Source organism: Armigeres subalbatus, chromosome 2, assembly GCF_024139115.2.
Source record: "Armigeres subalbatus isolate Guangzhou_Male chromosome 2, GZ_Asu_2, whole genome shotgun sequence".
Classification (NCBI taxonomy): domain Eukaryota; kingdom Metazoa; phylum Arthropoda; class Insecta; order Diptera; family Culicidae; genus Armigeres; species Armigeres subalbatus.
Window position 1 is genome coordinate 63,323,840 of NC_085140.1, and position 18,644 is coordinate 63,342,483.

General features: G+C 36.9%; 1 protein-coding gene across 3 annotated transcripts in view; it reads right to left on the bottom strand.

Moving 5' to 3' along the window:
• LOC134208746 (lysophospholipid acyltransferase 6) overlaps positions 1–14,810 on the bottom strand; it is a 111,399-nt gene extending 96,589 nt beyond the window's left edge. The window contains exons 1-2 of one of the 3 annotated variants that reach the window (XM_062684638.1): positions 14,654–14,810; positions 13,344–13,653 (exon numbers count right to left, since the gene is read on the bottom strand). In XM_062684638.1, the coding sequence (XP_062540622.1) occupies positions 13,344–13,442 (99 nt within the window). In that variant the 5' untranslated portion in view covers positions 13,443–13,653; positions 14,654–14,810. Of the gene's footprint in view, positions 1–13,343; positions 13,676–14,653 lie in introns of all 3 variants that reach the window. The other 2 variants (XM_062684640.1, XM_062684639.1) reach the window with 2 other exon arrangements.
• Between the last annotated feature and the right edge of the window lie 3,834 nt (positions 14,811–18,644).

An 18,644-nucleotide genomic window follows, 5' to 3' on the forward strand; every position in this document is an offset into this window, starting at 1 on the left:
ACGGACACGAGACCTGGACGATGCTCGTGGAGGACCAACGCGCACTTGGAGTTTTCGAAAGGAAAGTGCTGCGTACCATCTATGGTGGGGTGCAGATGGCGGACGGTACGTGGAGGTGGCGAATGAACCACGACTTGCATCAGCTGTTGAGAGAACCATCCATCGTTCACACCGCGAAAATCGGACGACTGCGATGGGCCGGGCACGTATCCAGAATGTCGGACAGTAACCCGGTGAAAATGGTTCTCGACAACGATCCGACGGGCACAAGAAGGCGAGGTGGATCGATCAGGTGGAAGATGACTTGCGGACCCTCCGTAGACTGCGTGGTTGGCGACGTGTAGCCATGGACCGAGCCGAATGGAGAAGACTCTTATATACCGCACAGGCTACTTCGGCCTTAGTCTGAATAAATAATAATAAGTATTTTGTTATTTAATTGCAAATTTGTTTTTTTTTTGTGGTGATTCGATTATCCGGAAGAGGATTCGATTATCCGGAGTGAAAATAAAATCGATACTCAGGGATAATCGAGTCCGACCTGTATTCAAATCGACTCAGCTCGACAAGCTGAGCAAATGTCTGTCTGTCTGTCTGTGTGTATGTATGTGTGTGTATGTGTGTGCACAAGAGCTAACAAAACCATAAGACAACTTTTCATATAGTAATCCTTAACCGATTTTCTCGCAATAAGTTTTATTCGACAGGAGCAAAGCCTAGTTGAGCATTATTTAATTTGATAACGATCGACCGTTGCGCTTAAAAGTTATAAAGAAAATGGTACATTGAACCATATTAGTGCCATATAAAGTAGGCGTCTTGACTAAATGCGAGAAAGGCAGAATCACAACTCGGTAAATTAAGTTGTTTTTTTTTTGTTTTGGCGTAGAGTTGAGTTGAACTTTTGTGGTATACCTCTCTTTACTATTCACCAGCTATCAGGGATTGAATCCTAAAGAAAATGAACAAGTCTCTCACTTATCATCTCTGTATACATATACGATATGTAGCATACCGCGAGAGACTCATCATGTGTCCGGCAAAATTGAATTTATAAAACTCCCTTGGACCTTTCCAGGATTCGAAGTCAAAATTTCTCTTGGTTACATAAGGCCACTATTCAGGAATTTGGATCTGCATTTGTACAATGCATAACTAGTTGCAGAGGTTCACGTAATTTGAAGCGTGCGAACCATAATTAAGCATTTAAACACGATTTCAGCGAAGTATTTTAATTAATAATAATTTTATAATTTTCGGTGCAAAACTTCATGGTTTATAAAAGTGTCTCCTAGTAAGCTATTTAGTAAAAGTGTCTTCGACATGCTTTGTTCACGGCTTCGCTAGGTTTATGAATAGTATGTGTTAACTTTGATCTCGGGCGAAAACATTTTCGGGCCAAAAAAAAAAGAAATAGTAGGGTAACGGTACCAATAGTGGAGGTACTAGTAGATCCACAAAAGAAAATATTTTTAAAAAATTGATAATTATGGGAAATTTACAGCTTTGATATCTTGGTCAATAGATAAACTCATAAATTTGCTAACAAAAATGAGATAGATGTCATTTAACATCAACAATTACCAAATATTGCTTGCACCACTATGGGTACACTGTTCCTTTAGTGGCGGTAAAAATTAATTTTAGTTCCTATAGTGGTGCTATCCATTGGTTTCTTATGAGACTCGCCACTATTGGTACAGTTGCACCACTATAGGTGCAAGGGAGTCAATTTTGTTATGAAAAATCATTGTTTTCAATAGTTTTTCAAGCGATATCTTAAGGTAAGTTGAATTTAACAAGATATTCAAAGCACGATGCATCAACTGAAACCATCGTAAAGTCTATAAATATGATAAATCTCATTAAAACCACACTACCTCCACTATTGGTGCTACCTCCACTAAGGGTACGGTTACCCTACATATGTTAGGATGGTATTCCGCACTATCAATTGAAATCAAACATCCCTCAGCGCTTCAAACGAAAGGCGATAATAGACACTGTATTTAATTCGACAAAATTGGGTCCAAGCCAAACTCGATAATAGTGTGTATGACGACGACTCGACAAAGCATTACACCCGATTCTTTTTTTACACGATTGGGTTTTAATCGATTATGACATATAGCGTCAATGAAAATATGAGTTCGCCCCAAGAAAAAAATCACAAAAAATCAAAGAAAATTTAAGAGGTATTTTGAAAGCTGTAAAAGTTTAGGGTATCCGAGAAATTAAGAAATACCAACCGTGTACAAATAATATTGGGTGTATTTCTCGAAGATACTCACACGCGATACTCACACAACTATTCGATTACCATTCTGTAAACGGACTACCATGGCTAGCAAGCCAGCTATAAACATTTAGCGGGTGGATTCCTAAGATTCAACGAAAACATTCAACTAACCTCATGTTTTCATTCTGTTTATTAATGGCCAACATGGCCTAGGCATTTCGCAAAAAAAAATAAATACCTGAATCTAAACGCGATCCTTCCAAAGAATCACGAACCAATGTTGTGCTCTCTGTGTATAATATGAATGAATGTGAATCGAGAGGGTGGTTTGTTGTTCTTATGTCATCCGCCAGCCTGGCACAACATTCAAGAAGACAAATTTCGGTTGCTGCGATGACAACGCCGCGAATCACACGATCACGCGCCAGACACAGATAGAAGGTCAACGATTTGAGTAACGATGTATGCGAAAATCAGAGAACCGCCGTGCCGTGGTAGCGTTGGATGATTAGTGTATTGCTAACGTGAGACAACACAACAAAGTTTGTCACAGTCCGTGCTCTCACTGCTCGGTGTAGTCACTTTGCTATAGACTGGTAGTTAGGGAGGATTGCAGATTCATAACGAACGTGACATCGTAGCTACTGGCATTATACTAAATCAAATGTATACAATATTATATTGTTCGAACGAAATAAATACTCTGTATCAATATGTACTGTGTAGTGTAAAATTGATTTTTAGGAACAACTTGAATGGCATTCCATAAAATTGCAGACGTGAATGACCGTTAGGGGTTAAAACGTCAAAAAAAAAAAAAAAAAAATTCCATAAAATTGAATTTGGATTAATTTAAATCCAATAATAATCAATACTTACTTAGATATTACGAATGGACATTTTTATTACTCTATATCAAACCGATACAAAATTATTGCATTCAAACCGTTGTAGAGTTTACTTAAGTTTACATCATTGAGAGTCGCGACGCGTTCCAAATTTGCAAACTCATTGTTCATTTTGCATTACTGTCTGAAAGCAACCGGGATCAAGTTTTCGCATTATGATGCAATTTTCCAATTTGTCCGACACCAAAGCACAGTGGAATAAAATTAGACAAAATGAGGTATTATATTGATATTTTTTGCTTATATACATGATTAGTATTCGTAGATTACTCGGTTACTACACTACACTGGTTACTGCTTCTGCCCTATGAACCAGGATAGATCTCGACTGTTGGAGAGCGCATTGTTTCCATCCAAAAGATATTGATTAGTCCCAAATCAATATCTGTGGTAACGAATGAAAGTGATGCTACTCTCATACAATAGTCTAGACTTGTACCACCTACGAATTTGTGCTAATATACATGATTTGTATTCTCTGATTTCTTAAAAAAAATTAAAATAAATATGGAAGGAATATGTTCCTGTACTTTAATCATTATCAATGTTGAACGCAGCCCCACTGTGCGGTGGCGAAAATCTTCTAAAACGTGATAATTAAGTCAAATTAATCCATATCCAGTTTGAAGCAGATCAAGGGGCATATATTAAACCCAGTTCACAGATCGATACTAATGTCCCCCAGATGTTAGTAAATCACATCTTTTGCCCAAAGCCAGTTCGACAGAGATCATTATCATAGTTTGTATTCCGCCTTTCTATAACGGGTTCGATCAAAAACTACCAAAATTTCAAAATATTCAAGGGATAAATTCCGACCATCACGTTACTATTAAAGAGTTTGAGTATTTGTATAAGTTGCAGTGGCGTTGCGTAACATCACTTTTTACCTGTGCACTGATAAAAAAAAACTTTGATATTTCTACAGCCCAAATGGAAAATAAAATTATCAGAGTCGTTTAAACTAAAAATCTAGTTATTCTATACATTTTCGCACGAAAATTCCTTAAATTTAAGTCCAGTGCACAGGTTGATTGAGGTTAGGGAAACGCCACTGATAAGTTGTAACATTTAAATAAAATGAGCCGATCTATAAATACATAACAATGATTTTAAAAATTAATTAGTTTTTAAATAACTGGTTGATAACGATAAAAGCGAAGTATAATTCATTCACAGCCGTAACAGCAACAGGTTACGGAAGCAGGTATCATACTCACTTTTTGATACGTATACGGGTCGAATAATTAGACGCATTGCGACTAATTTATATTTGACAATTTTTGTAACATCTCTCGAAACGCTACCTATCGTTAAAGCACACAGAAACAAACAAAAAAAAGTTTTCTGCGTATTTTTATTTTAATCCTTAAAAACAGTATTTCACGCACTCTCTATGTCTATATAAGCGTTCACATAGCGACTGTGATTGAATGTGTCAGGAACCTGTTTAGGCCGTTAGTAAGTCAAGGACGTCAATGCAGTACATATTGAATTGAGGCTACTGGGCTGTAAGTGAAGTTACCGGTTACAGTGGCGCTGACATTGATTATTGATGAAAGTTGTTGATAGCGGTTTCGAACTGGACTGCACTAGATTTTTCACGAAGGTGCCCTATTTTTTGACGTAGGATTACGTCTCTCCGGAACATTGGGGGGTCATTCTGCAGTTTCAAACTTGAGACCGTCACGAAAAGTGGTCAGGAAGTATGGGCTAATAACTCAGCCGTCTTTCAACCGATTTTAAAGATTTTGGTGTTAATCGATCGACGAACTCTTTAAGATTTTGCTCCACTATTGAAAAAATGCATTCACGGTGCTAAACTATTGAAAAATTGAATTTTACTAGGCACTTAAAAATCGGTAAACCAATCAATCGCGTTTGTGCATCGCAAGCACAGACATCAAAATCGTGCAACTTAAGGGCTCGACTCCAATCCTCAGTTCAATTAAATTTTCTCGTAGAGCGGACACAACGATGACGCCCGTAGCAGCAGTCTCAGCAGAAAGCGGAACATCGAGAGCCCATCGCCAAAAGCAACAATCTTCGGACTATCGTTTAGTTACTGTTAGTGGCGCATTGTGGAAAGAAAGTCGGTTCTTCTCAGGACCAAAATTTTATGAGAAGAAAGAGTTGATTGTTGATTAGAAAGGGGCATTGTGGATCAATATCGATTCTTGTCAAATCTATCATTGTACGCAAGAGAAGTTAGAGCCGAAATATTTTCTTCAAAGTGCACATCATAACCGCTTGGCGACAGTAGAAAGTTGGAATAGGTAGCAGTAAAAGTGCGGGAAGTAAACGATGATGACGTCTCACATCATTGAGTTGAATTAGCGGTCAAATGAGATTTCCCAAGATTCTGATTTCGGTATACTTGCTGTTTATTATTGGAAAGGCGCGTTATTGGAAACAAAATCATCTTTTTACACCATAGAAGGTTGAGCCGAGACAAAAATCTGCAAAAAATGCAAATCATAATCACTTGGTGATGGACAAAATTCTTTGTCGGTAGCAGCCCATGCGCTCCTTGCATGGAGACGTTGCAAAACAATGTTTTAGAATGGATGACGTCTATCGTGTTGCAGCGGCTAATCATAAATTGGCTGACAGTGGCATCAGTAGTGGAAATTCATTTCAAAATTTTGATTTCCGGCGTGCGCGGTACGAAAATTCTTCTCCTCTTTGAGTGGGACTGTGGCCCTGAAAAGGGCCGTTTTAAGTGAAGCTACTTCCTCGTTCAGTCACTATACGTAAAAAAATTTAATGTTATTTATTATTAAGGTTTCTAATACGTTTTTGCCAAAGCAGGCGCTTAATGATATGTATAAGAAAAAACTTATACATCGCATTAGTCACATACATTCCAAAACTTATACTTTTCATTAACTTATGAATGTTATTAGCTTTTTGATATGGGATCATTCATTTGGTGGCATAATGAAGAGTATAAGTATTTTCGAATGGCTTTTTGCCATAACATATAAGGTTATTTTTGTAGGAGCTGACTTACGACTGACTCCGAAACGGTGGGCTTCGCCAGCTCGACGCACACGAAGATGTCATTTTACGAGGTTGTTTATAATGCTCGAAGCCTTCGATGGGACGCTCTTGATGATGTTTCTCTGAGCCTTGCTGCCGCCGCTCGTAGCAATTATCGTCACTGCCGTCGCCCGTAGCAACCATCATTGCTGTTGCCTTCTCCGCAGCCTTTCCACCGCCGGTGATGTCTGGTTGGCACTGCGATGCAATTGTTCTGCCGATTTTCCGAGAAAACCAGACTACGGCTGGTCAGAATACGTTTGCATGGAGTCCGAGGCCCCTTCGGCAGTCGTATCATTGGCATCGGCTTGCTTGCTCCGCCTTTCGTTCGTTCGATGACAGTGCCTTCGTACATAACCAGGGGCCCTTGTTCTTCTTCGTGTTTTACTTCTTCAAAGTGCAAATTATTATCGCTAGGCGTCGGCAGCAGCGCAAGCGCTCTTCGGAGGGGGATGCTGCCAAAATTGATTCGCGTGGATGGTATCTATCGCGTTTTAGCGGTAACTTATCGAGTTGCTAACATTGGGGTCAGTATCAATGAAATGAAATTTTCTCTAGATTCTGCTTCGGTTTTGTCGCTGCTTGTGATTGGGAAGGTGCATTACTGAAAACAGATGGGTTCTTTTCAGAATCATAATTTCACACGAGAGAAGATTGAGCCGAGACAAATATTTTTCAAAGTACAAATCATAAGCTTTGTTGCTGCTTGTGATTGGATAGGCGTATTGTGGAAAACAAATTGGTTCTTATCATAACCTTCATATTACATGGGAGAAGTTTGAGCTGAGGCTAATTTTCTTCAAAGTGCAATTCATAATTGCTTGAGAGCAACAGAACAACGCCGTATTCAAATAAATATGAAAATTGCTAACAGCTGAGTAAATTTTCAATCGAATATCATCTTTAATCCCAGCACCTACTAATCTAAGAACCTACAGAGATTTCATTTGGTTCACTCGGAACGTAAGTGTGGAATGCAGGAGATACTGCACGTACTTCTCCTTCCGCTGGCCTATTTTGTCGATTCTTGCGGTATCCCGAGGTAAAACTAATGATTTAGAATTAAACATAGTTCTCTTCATCAGTTATGTTATTTTATTCTAGAACCAATGCCATCCCAGTGAAGTGAATTATCGTCACTGATCGTCGTTGTTCCGCTAGTTCATCTGCCAAAACGTTCGATTTCAACCAGAATGACCAATCATTGACATCAGTCGTACAGTCTGTAGCAAAAATAGATAATTGCTCCTGAAAATGAAGCTTGAGTATTTGGTAACTAAATTCATATTTGTATCTTAATGTATTTAATATGAAACATTCTTTCCGTTTTAATCTTTTCTTCATTTTCTACAGATTCAGCCTAACAGTCCATTGATACAGCCTTTAACATTCATCGGGACCACGGCGTACATCACTTCAAAAGGCTTCAAGCCAACATAAACAAACGGCCCTTTTCAGGGCCACCAAATATTCATGGAGGAAGTTGTTTACCGATCTTCTGTTTCTTTAACACTGTGCTTATAGTTATAAACCGAAATGAGTTTATAGTAACAATCGAGTTTTCGCGTATTTCAAGCAAAATTTTTCATAACGACGTATGTAACAAAAGTAAACAAAACGAGGTTTTTAATACAACTTGACAATCACATGCGGCTTTATATAATACGCATCGATTTTACTGATTTCAGATCTTAAAATTCTTTAATTCAATCTTTTTACGAATCGACGTATGTCAAAAATCAATTTTTGAAGTCTCACTGTTACATACGTCGCTTTAACATATGGAAACTAAGAGCGACCTATGTACCAAAAAAAGCAAAACAAAACAACTGCAGTTGCGTCAATCGTGCACTATGGGAAACCGACCCATGTACACCGACGTGCGTGCAGCATACCGGTGTATGTATAATTTTATCGTTTTTCACAGTGAATTTGAATGAACTGAGACTTGATGTGAAGCACGCTTATTACGTGTCATGTAATGTCAGCGGAAAAAAGTATTGAAAAAAGATTTAGTTTTAAAACAATTTTAGAAAAAGTTTTGCCAATTTTCTGCAAAGGATTTCTCGAATCCTCATAATTGTTACATACGTCGTTATGAAAAATTATGCTTGATTTATTTCCAGGATATGAGACATGCCGAGGATATTCCAACCCAGATTGAATTTACAGCCCCATTCACAATTTAAAAATAAAATCTTCACCAACACTACACGTAATCCTACGTCCATTGGCAGTCGTGTCTCGGATACAACCTTCAACTTTTTTATTTCGGCTTTCATTTGTTATATTTTTTAATCTTAACTGATCGTAACGAAATTTTTACTACTGAAATAGGTAAACAATTTTTTGTCAAAAGATGCGAAAACGGTCATGGGCGTAGTTAGAATTTAGAGCGGAGGCGGGGGCTGGTTGGCAAATTTTTAAGATATTCAGAATCGTAATTTTGACAAAAGCTACGAAAATGTTGTATTGGAATTATTGTATATTCTGATCTTCTATAAAAACTTATAAATATTAATGCTTGACACTATTTTCATCTAAGTTAGAAAAAGTTTGAAACCAAATCCACAACCAACAGTAACTGATCAGCTAAGGACAGAAGTGACTATCCGGCAAACCCATGATTGGCTAGCTATTAAGTAATCAAGGGTTTTCACGCTTCACGGAAAGACTATAAAGATATATCTAAAGATAGTCTTCTGAACTAAATTATACATTACAAAAGCAGTTTAAATGAACATTTAATCTTCTTCTTCTAGGGTAACGATGGTTTTTTGGACATCTGAATATATTTTGGACTTTTGGCTATATTTTGTTTATTTTGTTACATAAATGTGGTTAGAAATGTAATTATGAAAAAGGCCAAAGAGACACGTGATTCCTATTTATTTGAAGAAAGCTATGTCGAAAAACACGCAAAATATAACCAAAAGTTCAAAATATATTCAGATGTCCAAAATACATCATTTACCCTATATACATAAAAATGAATTTCTGTCTGTCTGAACCATATAGGCCGGGAAACAACTGAACCGATCGGCGTGAAAATTTGTATGCAGAGGTTTTTGGGGCCGGGGATGGTTCCTAAAATGGATCGAGACCCCTCCCCGCTTTGGAAAGAAAGGCTCTGGCTCCCATACAAATGAAACACTAATTTCTTCATAACTCGAGAATTGATCAGAGAGTAAATCAATTTTAGGCGAAACGAAATTCGTCGGGTCTGCTAGTATTTCATAAATAAGGATTCAACCAACTAATTATTTAAGTTACTTGCTATTTATGTATTTCGGACTTATGGTTTATGCAGTGGCGTTTCCTTAACCTCAATCTACCTGTGCACTGGACTTAAATTTAAGGAATTGGTCTGCGGAAATGCATAGAATAACTAGATGTTGATTAGTTTAAACGACTCTGATAATTTTATTTTCCATTTGGGCTGTCAAAATATCAAAATTTTCAGTGAGGTTACGCGACGCCACTGGGTTTATGAGATCAAATATTTCAAATCTCGGCTACAACATTTTTAATATAAAAAGAATCTCCATTTTGTTTCGTTTGCTGGAGTTACCGTTTAACATTGTTCAACGATCAATGAAAAAATAATAGTAATAAACATTTTATGATGATCATGTTTAAGCACAATAAACCAAAATATACCTACCATCTTCTTGCATATCTGCCAGAGACAAAGTTTTTTTTTTTCTATCAGCAGAAATAAATGACATAAGTTTTTAAGCAAGTGCACAATAAATAGGACAGTTAGGTAACCCGTGCATCGAATTCATTCGAAGCAGCTGAGATCAAAACAAATCGCTTCTTTTTTTTTTTTTTTTTTTTTTTTTTTTATTGCCTCGGACTTCACCAATGATGCAATGACGAGACGAGACGAGACGCGATCAATCAGATCTACATGGACTACACCCTTCCTAGGAATAACATTTTATTAATGATAAGTGAATGTTTGTATTCCGTACGTCAAATGTTTTATATTGTTTTATTTTGTAATGATGTTAAAAAGATATGGAGTTTTTACGCCATATTGAGTTAGCTACATGGGAAGTCGCTCAATATGGCTTTTCTCCATCAGGCTTCATTAAGACTGTACAGTCCGATGAAGTGAATACTAAATAAAGAAATAAAGAAATAAAGAAATAAAGTCGTTTCTCAAGCTTAAATCGTTCCAGCAATTTTAAAATGGCAATAACCTCCCTTCATTCTCCATTTATAGGCATTCGGCGCGGTTTTTTTTTTTTGTTCGGTCTCAAAACACAGCTGCCGCGATAGCGATCGTACGGCGGCTACAATGAGAAGGACGACGATCACCACCGCACCGGGCGGCGGTAGGAAGTGCAACATGTTTTTTAGCTACAAGGCACAGCGGATTTTCAAGGAGAACAAGTCTCGTTTTGCTCAACATTTCTTATTGCGATGGCTGTCAAGAACTAGCAATCGTTAAAATTCACAGTAATAAACCATAAAATAATAAACGCCCAGGATTGATTCAAATAGCGGAGAGCAATTTTTACACACGCTTAAAGTAAATTACACATCGCATGAATAATTTTCACACATGACGACGATGACACGAGAGAATAGCAATTTGTGTGAAAATTATGTGTAAGACATGCACAGTCGCTGTGTAATGTCTTTTATTCTTTTAATGTGTAAGAAACTTTGCTTTGAACATGTCAAGTCCATTTTGATCGCCATGATGGCGGTTGCGTCCGGCATGCATCTCAAGGAAAATGACTTTTCTTTGGATTTTCGTTATGTTTCGATACGATACAACTAAAATGTGCGACTATAAACATCGCACTTTAGTTTGGTCATATCGAAACAAATGGGGAACTCCTCTGAAATAGTATAAAAATGTTGCGATAATTTTAAATTTACATGAAAAAATATAATTGAGGTTAGGTCCGTTTTCCGACCGCTCTCTCACTGTGAAATGAACTCATCGGAAATCGTTAACCGTCAATTACACTAAAATGAGTAACATGGCAGTTACTCATAATATGTGTTGTTCCAGGTTAGGCCCGTTTTGTGTGAACGAAACACAAAATTGTGTGAATGACTTTAAGTGTGCAGGGTAAAATAAACTCGTGAGCGCCGACCTGCCGAACAATTTAATTATACGCCTTCAAATTCTCCTTCTCGTCATTTCTTCAGATAATGTTTACAAGCAAATTCACAAAAAGAAGTAGGGCCGCGACAGAATTTGAGCATAAAACAATAATAATAATTTTAAAATACAGTAATATCCCGATTTTATCACCCCCCTGGTGAATTTTGGGGTGATAAAACAGGGTATGTGACAAAATTGGAAAAAAAATATTTTCATTTTTTTAATTCATTCCACAAATATGAATCATTGTATGCCTTGGAAAGGCCAAATGCGTGAACGGTACCCGTTATTTCTTGTCGAAATTGCTTACAGAATATTTCCCAGGTACTCAGAAGTCGTTCGTAATAAACTACAGGCGGTGAAAGTTATTTCATGAAAATCAATGTTATTTTTGGTATTATTTACTAGAATAAGAAGAATGACAAAATTTTTGGGGTGACAAAATCGGGTCGGAAACGTGACAAAATCGGGACGTGATAAAATCGGGGGTAGACAAAATCGGGGAGTGACAAAATCGGGTCAACACTGTACTTTGAAAATGATTGAAAGCAAACAGAAAAATTGCCATATTGAATCTATTACACTAAACCCTAAAGTAAACTGCACTTCTTTTTATGCCACTTTATACTACGTCCTCCTTTCTACTACTTGTGGCTTTAAAAAGAATTTGCAGCATTATTGACATCCAAAAGTAAAACTATAAGAAGGTACTCTTAGGAATTGTTTTGCTTCTTCAATATTTTCCGTCAACTAGTGTTCCATTCCAGGTCAACCAAGAATTCCCTGGAGTCTACACGTGTGGGGTCTTAAATATACACGCGTAACCAAAGAGCTGATATATCTTTCAAAAACTAGTTCATGTCCTATTTGATCCATTAAATTAAACCAAATTGATTTTAGGTCTTCAATAGTATAGACCTTGGGGTGCAGTTATCACTTTTTAAAAGCGAATTCAAGTCCTATATGACCCATTAAACTAAATTGCATACGCCTTCAATAATTGTTCTGTTTCAGGTCATCCAAGAATACGCTGGAGTTTAGACTTTAGGGTCTGCAATCGTAAACAAATGGCTGTTATTTTCTTAAAGGTTTATTTCCTATTTGAACTATAAACCAAATTAAAAACACCTGCAATATCTGTTCCTTACCGGGTAATCCAAGAATTTCCTGGAGTAGTGGCCTTGAGGTGTACACAAGTAACCAATGGTCTGGTACAACTTTTTAAACGTGGTTTAAGTCCTATTTAATCAATGACTCATGATTTTGGTTGCTGGCTGGGATAGGATCCAACATGTTTCGGACAGCAGAACAAAGGGAACCGAAACACCAATCTTTCTCCGTAGTTTATATCCTCTTTTGCTGGATCCTCTTCAGGATGTTGATATGTTCCGTTCTTCACATATGCTTTATATCTGCGCGAGTCATCTATTCGATCTTGAATTTACAGTTGCTCTTAGGATTGGCAGAAATTTTCTTGAATGTTTTCAATAGAAGGTTTGAAAGGATTTTGATTCTGTCATTTAGCGCGGGTGTGAATCATTTTGACCGCAGTTTCCCGTAATACGCCTGAATTCAACAGCGCCTATCGCTCTCATTAACAGTCTTTAGGTAGAATAACAAAATCGTTTGAAAATGTCTCTTATATTATTCTTGTTCTTAGATAAAATGATTTCATTTTAAAAGCATACCAATTTGTTGAAACAGTGGCCCATTGTGACAACCGATTACGGTAATAGAAATTGAATAACTACATCCTTCTCTAAATCTGTTGTAACGAATTGGATTTGAGAGATATTAAAAAAAAATCAAATCTCTCTCTTAAATCTGCTACGTCAAAACACATAAATATTCGTGGTAAAACATTATCCATATTTTAATTTAAATAATATTCTATGTTTGGGAATCGAATACTTTATCATGGGAATAGAACCCAGTCACCTTCAGCATGGTCTTGCTATGTAGCCGAGCATCTTACTGATAGGCTGAACAACCACAAGTACAAACCCTATAATCTCCACACACTTACCAAATCGACCGACAGTCCGCACAGATCCGCAAGCCAGGTGAATACCCGGCTCCCATCGTAGTACACATTCGAGCCAATTATGTTGGCTATTTGTTGCATGGTTCCTTCTTGTGCTCCTTCCGGGGTCAGGCTAGAAGTGTCCTGCTCCTAACGGTGGAGCTTTCCTTCCCGGTGCCCTTCTTTGTTTGTCAATCCAGACAACTTTCACTAGCAAAACAAAAATCTCGAAGTGAACTTCACTTCACCGTGCTTGTTGACAGCGACCCCAACTTCTTCACTACCGATTTCGTGTGTTTACTTGATTTTTATGCTAAAAAGAACCACCAAAAACACTACTCAATAAATTTGATATTGCCATATGAAGCAACACTGACGACGCAACAACTCACAACACAAAACAGGATAACAAAGGATCGGATTCAGAACGTAGTTTTGTTTTTATTTTTCCTTTTTAAATCTATCTCGCTCTCAAACTCTCGGTCGAAAAAAAACCATTTTACGTAATCTTTGTGTTAGAATTTTCATTTCTCCAGAAAATAGAAACACTTTTCCCAAATTCTGACATTGAAACCAAAATCCATGATCATCAACATGCATTGAAAACCCCCGATTGGACCGAATAAAATCATTAACAAAATACCATCATCAGAAGTAAAAAAATAACACAAACAAAGCGATAGAAAAGGGGAGCTGTTGGAAACAATAGCGTGAAAAAAAAAACTTTTTTGTTTAGAAACTCCAAAATTTAAAAAAAAAATATGTCCTTGCTTTTATTGCCTGTTGTTTTTCTTGGCTTGAATAGTACCTATTTTGTAAAGTTTTATCAATAAATTTAAATTGTAATTTAACGAAGACTAAGATCAAGTTTTACATTATGACAATAAAATATTACAATTACAATGACAATAATAGCCAAATTATTGAATTATTGTATTAATAACTATTAAATACCTATTGTTCTAACCATTTTATGTAGTACTCAATAAATAGTCAAACTTAATCGAAATTAGTTAAACTGGCTAATGTTTGGTACATGACACAATATAAGGTGCAAAGTAATACAGCGATCAAAAATAAAACATAATATTTAAATTAAAATTTCTATCTGCGAGATTTCTCAGCCTTTAGGATGGCGCCACTATACAGATCTCCACTTCCCAATAGAACGACAACACTCAACTGGGAGGGCCTGAAATGTCCCTGAGTCACCATAATCCAGCAAGCAGGAGAAAAGTTCCGCAAATCTTCAAAATCCAATCTTTCTGCAAGCATTTGCACGGAACATCCCAAATCCACAAGGGTTCACCAACCTAGACACACCGATTTAGGGGCGCAACAGCGGAGGAAGCGCATTCGGAACCGTTTTCCGGTCGGACGCGATGGGCCGCGCGGCACGAATGGATTCACGCCCCAAGAACGAACCGCACTGTTCGGATTTTGCACTCGAACTGTTGTGCGTGACGAGACGAGGCGAAGAAGACAAAAACGAAAACGAACACAAACGGGAGAAAACATGAGTGGTCCGATGGCGATGGGCTGAGTTACTTCGTAGGTGTAAAATTGGGCGCTGCCGGCGCTGATGTATCGACGCTGAAGGATTTTTTTTATTGCGAGAAAAGAGAAAAATTCTAATTCTAGAGTGCTTTGAGAATAGGTCGTATGTGCAAAAGAGAGTCTCTCTTTGCCTCCATTCTCTTTCGAATATTACAGATTTATAATAAAGTTTACTTCAGATTTCTTGGCAGATATCTAAAGATTATAGCTTTGTCTAGCGTTCTGAAGTGAAAATGTGGCAAAATATGCAAAATTAGCTTATGTACAAGCGAAAGAGAGCGTGAACAAAGAGAGCCTCTCTTTTGCACATACGACCTATTCTCAAAGCAATCTAGAATTTTGCGGAGCAAAGAAAAATAAGCATCCCGAATAAAAAATACAGTAGAATAACAATACAATTTATTGTAACACTACTATTAATAACATTAAATTGGCAATAGATTATATTGTAAATGAAACCATAGAAATACATTAGAATGCATTGTTATGAACCATTTACTCAAATGTAAATGAAGTTTTCGCAATAGAATGTACGCATTGTTAAGTATCGTAACTATACAAAATCTGAGATTTTTCCATACATTTTTTTCGTCACACAATAGAGTGTATGGTTAATATATTGTTGAAATATCCGAACAAAACTGTTCAAAATACAATGGATTGTATTGTATTTGTATAGTAAAACAATACAATTTTTAATTTCTCAGTTGTGACAGCTTTACTGTTCAACAATGCAATTTAAAGGGAAAAAATACATATTTGGCGCCTTGAGGCAAATATTGTTATATAGTTTATATGCAATGTAAAGAAACGTTTCAAAAGTTATCAATGTATGAAACTTATGTACGAAAACGTTTCAAAAACAATTGCAAGTATAGTTACATTAGAGAAATATGCTGATGTATTGTATCCTCAGTGTTGATACAATCTGTGCAACCATCAAGAAACAATGTATCCTAATGTATACCGTACATTTTATGGTAATTCAATTGTTTACACTATTGAACCAATAGTACATTTTTATCCGGGCAGACTGAGTGTCGGAAACTTCAAAATGGCATGCACTGTACGAAAAGTGTTGATATTTCTTGATATCAAGAAGATTCGAGAAATCTAAAATGTTTCAAAAACACATAAATATATGACAAAATGCTTACAAAAAGTACCATAAAACTTGTTTAAAAATATAGCGGCATGTAACACTCGTTTAAAGTTGCATATTCTCGTTGATTTTAATAATCAACATTCACACCGAAAAAATAAACCAAAAATTTTTACCGTGCAAGAAGTGATTTGAATTTTGCGGAACAGCTTTCCGATAGTCGACCGTCGGACCCCGGTTCGAATTTTTTAATCTTCTGGCAATATTGCAGGTTGCAGTGGAATGTCAAAATGCATGGAATCGATCTGCCTACTTGGAATGAACACAGCTTGTTGTTTTAAAATTATCACTAGTTAATTCGAATGAAAAATGCAGCTATTCGTTTTGAAAGGAACTTGTTATTTTGAAAAACTTTTACTTGTCGAAATTTTTACCGAGGTGACATTTTTTGCATTAGTAGATTTAACAATCTTGTACTTTCTACTGAAAATCACTAACTAATTTTCTCAATTTTACCAACGATATTTTTTGTGTGTAGTAAAAGCATGTGCTGTCGTCTGCTTGGCGTGCCTGCTACTGCCTTAGTTTTGTTTCTCTGTGAATGCATGGATGAATGAATGAAAATGTCTATTCACATCCCTGGAGTCATGTCCCATTAGATTCTGCATGAGCTTTTTCTTGATTCGATTTTTCTGAAGATGCGGTTTCCTTAACTATTGCTGGTATATGCATTTGAAACTAATCCAAATCAGTTAGGACTGCTTGCAATAGACCTTTCCCGTGAAAGAATATTTTGAGGTTCCTTTTATTTTTCTGAGGCACTTTTCTCAAGAGACCTGTATTTTTTTCGAATGGAACTATTGAAAAACAATCAAATACTCAGTTCAATCAAAGTTACTCAAGCAACCAGAAGTTCGTATAAGAAGGGCTATTTTGGCTTAATCAGCTCTCATTTTAAGTAATTTTTAGTATGGTGGGAGCGTAAAAGTGAACTTTAAAGTTCCGTTAAGCATGCTTGGAACTTGATGTGAACCATAGTGAACCAATTAGTTCGGTTAAGAGTAAATTTAAGTAAAATCTGAACTTCTGATTGCTTGGTAATTTCCTATGTTTCGGATATTAAACCACCCGACTTGAACATTAATGTACAATGTTCTGAAAACTCAGATGTGAATATGTATTGCAATTTGCGTTGAGTTCGCCAAATGCACGAAGTTGCAGCAAACTTGCAAAAGATCTTGCATACAGTGTTGCTGGTTATTTTATCTTTCAATAAGAGTATGTTATAATCGAAGTTATGATTTGTCATGCTATTTGAGCAAAATATAATGAGCTCTTGCTCGATATTTATTAGAGCAAGATTACCGGTGGTGAGTTTAAGCCGTTTGGCAGCGCAGTATCATTACTTGACACTTTACCGGTCGCTACTAAACGCACTGCTATAACAGTAGCGCGACAGGTGACCAAATTTGGTAGCGCGATAAGAGCGCTGCTATTTGATGAACTGTCAACTGTCAAACGTCACCGGTACGGAATACAGCAACCAAATTGAGAGCCGAAAATAGTGACCGATACGAAAGTGAGTGACGAAACTAAAATGAAAGCGCTGCGCGGGTGATTAAAATGCTCGCGACCGATATTATTTTTTTGAAGAAAATTATGATAGAACTAATAAATAAAGTGGCAATGTTTAAAATAATTCCACTGAAACGTAAGTAAAATATTTCAGCACCACTGCTCCGATGTACACATCAAACTAAAACTAATATAAATCCGACGAATAACACGCCTAAAACAGACACATCAGCAAGCATTTTGACAGCTCGTTCCTGTGCAAGTTGCTTGCATGTTGTCTGCAATGCTAATTTTATTTGCAAATCGCAATACAACATCTTAAATTTGATTTGAAAAATGTATTGGAGGTAACCACTTTCCCTTCGATAGGACTCGAACCCAAAAGGTTGTTGAAAATCCTTTAAAGACTAAATTGACAACTCTTGAATTTCGTAGAGCGAATTCGTGAAAAATACAATATTGCGTTTTGCATTGAAACTTTTCGTTTCGTTGTTGAAGACAATGACATTTGTCTTCAGCGACTGTTTCCCCGATAGACCTTTTATACATGTTTTTCACTCATACATGAATAATACTGTCAAAACTTGCATTTGACAATGAAAAATCAGATAAAAGCTCTATTCTTTGACATCGGTGCACTCACACAAACAATCGACATTAATTGTCAAAAATCAGGGTTACCAACTTTATTGGCGATTAAATCACAGAGAACAGACATGGATGCTCGAACAAAATTTCGTTAAAAACTTGTGTAAAGATTTAAATCGCACCTCAGCGCCGCCAACGCAGGCTGCCCGACATAAAAACTCAATTTCACTAAGTGATGGCGTTGGCATACACTTCATAAACAATGTAGTGCTGCCACCTAGGAGCGAGCCTAGGAGCAATTCGGAATGAACACTAGCGCTAAAAAGTAAAACACGGCAAATTTTAACCATATTTATCAGCACACTAGCACCGCGCAACGGGGGCATAACGACATACTTTAAAATGACCAGTACAAACTTTTACACAAGTCCGCGAATGAAGATGAACGTCTGTTCTCTGTGATTAAATGTTGCATGAAGAGG